This window comes from Gavialis gangeticus, unplaced genomic scaffold (genome assembly GCF_001723915.1).
Source record: "Gavialis gangeticus isolate Ggan-Ray unplaced genomic scaffold, GavGan_comp1, whole genome shotgun sequence".
Classification (NCBI taxonomy): Eukaryota; Metazoa; Chordata; order Crocodylia; family Gavialidae; genus Gavialis; species Gavialis gangeticus.
The window spans coordinates 111,620,081-111,626,158 of record NW_017729031.1 but is presented as its reverse complement, the minus strand read 5'-3'; the positions used below and the strand labels follow the sequence as shown (position 1 = coordinate 111,626,158).

General features: G+C 40.9%; 1 protein-coding gene across 1 annotated transcript in view; it reads right to left on the bottom strand.

Moving 5' to 3' along the window:
* The window catches only part of TLK2 (tousled like kinase 2), a 100,185-nt gene that overhangs the window by 45,814 nt on the left and 48,293 nt on the right, over positions 1 to 6,078 (bottom strand). The window contains exon 8 of the mRNA XM_019523588.1: positions 2,472 to 2,564. Within this exon, the coding sequence (XP_019379133.1) occupies positions 2,472 to 2,564 (93 nt within the window). The remainder of the gene's footprint in view (positions 1 to 2,471; positions 2,565 to 6,078) is intronic.

The window sequence follows — 6,078 nt, the reverse complement described above, 5'->3', positions numbered from 1 at the left end:
TGGGGGGGGGGGGGGTGCGGAAAACCCTGCGTCACACTTACAGGCCTAGCAGCGCTACACTCACTAGCACCATGGCTGAAAGACTTAGGGGTCGCAATTGACCACAAGATGAACATAAGCCTCCAATGTGATACCACAGCCAGTAAAGCGAACAAAACTCTGGTTTGAATCTATCGGTCCTTCTTGAACAAATCCCAGAATGTCATCCTCCCATTGTACTCGGCCTTGGTGAGGCTGCAGCTGGAGTACTGCATCCAATTCTGGACTCCACAATTAAAAAAAAGGACGTGGAGAAGCTTGAGAGAGACCAGAGGACAGCCACGTGCATGATCAGAGGGCAAGAGAACAGGCCCTACAAGGAGAGGCTGAGAACCATGGGACTCTTTAGCCTGGAAAAGCGAAGGCTCAGGAGCAACTTGGTGGCAGCCTAAGTACTTAAGGGGTGTGCATCAGGATCTGGGGAATACCTGTTCTCCAGAGCACCTCAAAGGATGACAAAGGTCCAGTGGTCACAAACTTCTGCAAGACCGTTTTAGGCTGGATATAAGGAAAAACTTCTTTACTGTCCAAGCCCCCAAAGTCTGAAATAGACTCCCCCAGAAGTGGTGCAAGCACCTATTCTGGACTCTTAAGAAACATTTGGATGCTTATCTTGCTGGGATCCTTTGACCCTAGCTGACTTCCTGCTTCTTGGGCAGGGGACTGGACCCGGTGATCTTGTAAGGTCCCTTCCAGCCCTAATGTCTATGAAATCTATGAAATAAATTACTTGCTCAAGGAGAAGTCTGCAACAATACAGGGAATTAAATCACTCTTTCCAGTAAGGGAGCTCAGTAACCTCTGGACTATGCCTTTTTTCTAGTGAACAGTGGGGCTAGTAATGTGAAGGGGTAAACTGACTAACTTTACATTTTTAGCTGTATTCCCAATGAAATGCAGTTGGTCAGTTCCTGTAATACCTGGTTTCTGTTAGTAAGCAGTTTCTAAGATCATTCCATGAAATGTTCTATTTGCAAGTGTTCTATTTGTTAGCTGGAAAACTACCTCTTCAAAAAACAGAGAATTTGAAGTTTGGCATTTGATTAAGTCTTCTCTTTTAATGAGAACTTTAGCAAGCGATTCTCAGAACAGTTCGGAAATAGAATTATTTCTTGCCTTCTATTGCCTTACTGGAAAGTGTTTCACAAAAATCTTTCAAGTACCGAGGAGAAATGGTTGTATCTCTTAGACTCACCTATTTGCTGCACTCAGTATCAAGAATAGCCCATCTCAGCTTAGTGTGAATATATCTTTTATTTTTTTTTTTTTAATTAAACTGACAAAGCTATCTCATTTTAAGATGGCAGTTTCTCCAACACACGTAGGACAGTGTGATTTATTTAGAGGCTGATTTTGTATGCACTTCCCTCCTGAAATACCAGGATGCTCTGAAACCATTTCTGAATAGCGGGTTATTATTTTTCCCCTTTTTTGTAAAATGCAGAGATGTCGGGCAGAAAATTTTCCAGTGCTTTATTTTTCCCATGGGAAATTTTCCATTTCAATGAATGGATGCCAATATAATATTAACCATGCATGGCAGCTTCAAAGTTGTAATGAATGTTTTTCAGGTGATTATCCCTAGGAAGTGTGAGAGAGAGTACATATATGTTTTATTGATTTGTCAGCAAGAGGGTAAATACACTCGCATAATAATCCAAACCAAAAATCAAGTAATGAATTCACCTAATTAGCTGTGCAGATCAAATCAAAACCAAAGCTAAAATTCTTATTTCATCTCAGACCACAAGTGAAAGCAAAAGCAAAACTAAAACTGATTAATTTTTGTTTCAGTTCAGCAAACGCACAGAGCAGTGTGTCTCATTTATTTTCTTGAGTTGGGGAAGTTGGAAACGTTTCCATAAGATCTGTTAGTTTTTTGCTGCTTTTGGTTTGAAGTAGTCACAATAAATGCCTAATAAGAAAAAAAAACTAGTGTGTGGTATCTTTATAGTGAAGTGCAAGCCATCGAAGGAAGGAAGAAAGTTGGTAGTTGTAAATATGGAGGGCAGATGTTAACAATGTAACAAGAACGAAGTAACATTTAATAACATGTAGAAACCATCCTGAAAGAGTACAAGCTGTATACAGAAAGCTAATACAATGAAGTGGTGGAATGACATCATCTGATAAAAGTCTACTTCTTTCCACATAAAGCTTTGAATTTGTTTGAATATAACATTTAAACCACATTAAGTGGGCTGTATTTAATTTTTTTTTTCCTAATCAAACATTTTGGTTCAAATACTTGTGGCTATTGGGACAGAGAATTAACAAGGGGGATTTTTTTTAATTTTGTTTACTAAATAAAAGTCAAATAAACTTGCTAAATCAGATCATGCTGCATTTAGGGCATTGGAAAATTTTTCAATTCAAAATTTTCTGGAAAACCCACATCCCTGGTAAAATGTCATTCCATTTTAAATACTTACTCTTAATAAGTCATCTATCCTCCCCTCTTTCTTCTCCAAGTCAGAGTTTTTATTGTTTTCTAATGCAGATATTTTTTCCATTGTGAGGTCAGACTGCAGAAACAAAGATCACAAACCAAAGTCATAAGAATGTAAAGTACCACCACACTGGGTCAGATTAATGGTCCACATAGCCCAATATCCCGCCTCAACAGTGGCAGAAGTGGATGCTATAGGAAAGAGAGCGCTGAACAGGATGCATCTAGAGCAGTGGTTTTCAACCTGTGGCCTGCAGGTATGTGGGGGTCCGCAAACCACCTAATGCAGGGGTGGGCAAAATAGGGCCTGTGGGCCAGATCCAGCCTGCCAGGCACATTCATCCAGCCCACAGCACCCAACGAATTATGCCCCGCCCAACCCTTCCACTTACAAGGGTGGGAGCAAGGTGCCCATGTATACAACCCAACATACCCTATTGTACCCCACACACAATATACAAGAGTAAGATTTTAATTTTAAGCTATTATGCAATCACTTCTATATACCACACACAAACACACACAAATCACGATAAAAATATATATATTTTAAATAAAACTAAAATATGTTCCAGTAGATGTTTATTTTTAATATATGATTTATTTTTTTCTGGTTCCAAGATGACAATCCTCTCCTCCCCAGGAGTACTTCCAGGGGCAAGGGAAGGGACATCTGGTGACAAAAACCAGGGGTGGGACTTCCAGTTGCAAGACAGTGACCAGGGGGCAGGGCACCTGTCAAGGGGTGGGGCTAACCATGCAGCCCTTGACAGCTCACTAAAACTCATTAAGTGGCTCTTCAGCTGAAATAATTGCCGGATTTAGCCCCTTTTTGAATCTGGCTATGTTATCTTCCTTTAATTACCTCCTGTGGCAAAGAGAACAGTTACTATTTCAGAAAGCAAGTTCTCTCTGCAGGCTAGTCTTCAATATTTGCTGGAGTCTGAATAGTTTAATCTAGAAAGCAGGACCCTCCTGCATTCTCAAACTCTGAGGAAGTGCTTATTTTAAAGCTCTTCAGGGGACACTCTTAGCATAAATGTCAGGCAGGAAGCAGAAAGTGACAGAAAACTCCACCCTGGGAAAACACTGAATTTAGTGACATTTCAGGAGCTGCAAAATAGTCTCCTTGTGCTGCATTCCTGAAATCTGCTTAGTGTCCCCACAGCCAATTTGGTTTTCACTGTTCTTCCATACAATAGCAGCACAGCCAGCACACGGGAAGCTGAACCGTGACCTTTGAACTAATGCTTCAGTAGGGAGAGGAAAAAGAAAAAAATTATATGTGGTCCCCAGATGTGGGAGAAGTAGTTATCAGATGAGCCTTAAGACTGCCTTGTAAAAAGAATTCTCTTTAAAGACTCATTTTAAATGATCTCAGAATTAACATGTTCCCTTTTAAGAGTTTAGACAAGCCCTTATTTCAGAAACAAAACAAAATGTATTTAATTTGTGAGATATGCATAATTTGCAGGAGGTCTGCATATGTGGAAAAAAATGATTAGTTATAGAATGATGGTTCTCCCCATAGATTTAATTTTGTGTGTGCATGTGCCCTAGTAACCAGGTCAAGTTCTTTTGAACAAGTGTCCACTAGGGCATTTATTGTTGCCAAGAGCAGAAAAAAAAAGGTGGAACATTCACAAAAATGCTCCATTTCTTCAGGAGTAGGACTCTAACCAAAAGGAATCGATACACAGGGCGTGGAATCTATACTGGCATCACGTCTGACTGTCACACTACATAAGTAACTACTCTTTTAGTAAACTGTCCATACCAATTCTATTAGTGAAAACTAACAAGCAGTTACACTGGTACCAGAAGGCAGGTTAGTAGATGTCTATTTGAATATTGTTGGACTGTAATCCCAAAGTCTGAGGTCACCTGCAATATACTGAACACTGCTTCAAATGCTGGTTGTCAGGCTTTTTACATTGTATCCATAAAATTAGCACATTTCTGCAAATTAGAAATTCATAAAGCAAGTAGCCCCTACTAGGTTCTGGAGATTTTACTATTAAAGAGTTGCAACTATGGAGCCTTTCCCTTCAGGGCAGGAAGGTCAAGCCTTTATTAAAACCATGACAGTATCAGGGGAAGGACTCTAATACAAATATTCAAACCCCTAGTGCAGTGGTTCCCAATCTGGTACGGGTACCACCAGTGGTACGTGTTAACAGATTTATTATAATTACTTCATATGACAAAAATTTGCTGGTGGTACTTAAGGCTGTATCATTTTAAATTGGTGGTGCGCACACTGTCAGTTTGGGAACTGCTGCCCTAGTGGGTATCTTATATCTGTCTGCCTTTTTCAATCTTACTGCAATTCCTAATGGTATGCCAGATCATTTTAGTTGGTTCAAAGAGTACTGTTAATCGCTAGCTGTTGCAGAAAAAGGCTGTTGGATATCCAATTATTTACATTGTTTTTTCTGGATGACTTGCAGTGCGATATCAAGTATCATCACCATTCACTGAGGTAGGTCCTAGGAAACTTAACTCATCCATGGAGCTATGGGAGGACTGACCACACCACATCTAGAGAGAGCAACAAGACGAGCAGAGGCTGGTGCTTTTTAGGATTGTGGCCACTCCCACTATGTTCCTCCACTTACCCTCTATATGGGGATTAAGCCAGGAAATAGCTGAAAGATGATACCAGTTCCTTCAGCAAGGACAATCTGGATTTGAGACAGTCCATGAAACTAACCAGCTGGCCTACTGAAGGGGACCATAGCCAGTAGAAGTAACAAGGGCAGAACAGGTGGGTACCAGATGTGTTGCTGTAACCACCATGACCTGTGTGCACCTTGAAGGAGTCTTCCCTAAGCTCTACCTACAGAGAAACTGAACTACCGATGGTGAGGAAGCAGAATGATTAAGGACTTGATGGAGTAGCCTAGCTTCCTCTTCTGGAAGGTTCACTCTGTTTCATGTTCTCCCTCAACAATAGTGTGACAAGGGATATTTTGTGATAACCACTTTGCCTGAACTCCCCTGTCATTGTAAGTCTATCTCATCCTCATGGCTAGTTAAGGCAACTGGCACGGGTGTGGAATTTTGTGGCACAACATCAATATAAGACTTCATTTTAAGACTGCAAGTCTTAAAAGCATTTTGTCCCCATGCCAACAAAAGGAAATCAAAGGTGGGTCTCAGTCTTGGAACTGGGGCTCTTTGTGGGCCCCTTTTGGGAGCATGGCCAGTGTGGATAATGAAAGAGGTTTACAGAAAACAGTCTAGAAACTTTAAGGGACATCACAGTTCACTGGTCATGTGAGAAAATATAGTGGGACCTACATCTCTCTGAAGGCCTGATTGAGTTAAAAATCTTACAGTGGATCTTAAGATGGCAGGGGGTCGGACTTGATGATATGCTCAGGTCCCTTCCGACCCTACCAACTATGAAACTATTAAGGAAGAGCTCTACCTTGACCTCCCACTTCTGGTTCTTCTTAGAGATGGACTTAAAGAGGTGAGCCAGCAAACTAGAGCATGGCCTCCACAAAGCACAGCAGACAGAGTATGTGATCAATAGAGCTATACTGTGAGATGGACAGTCATAGCAACTTAGAATCTGATGTTTT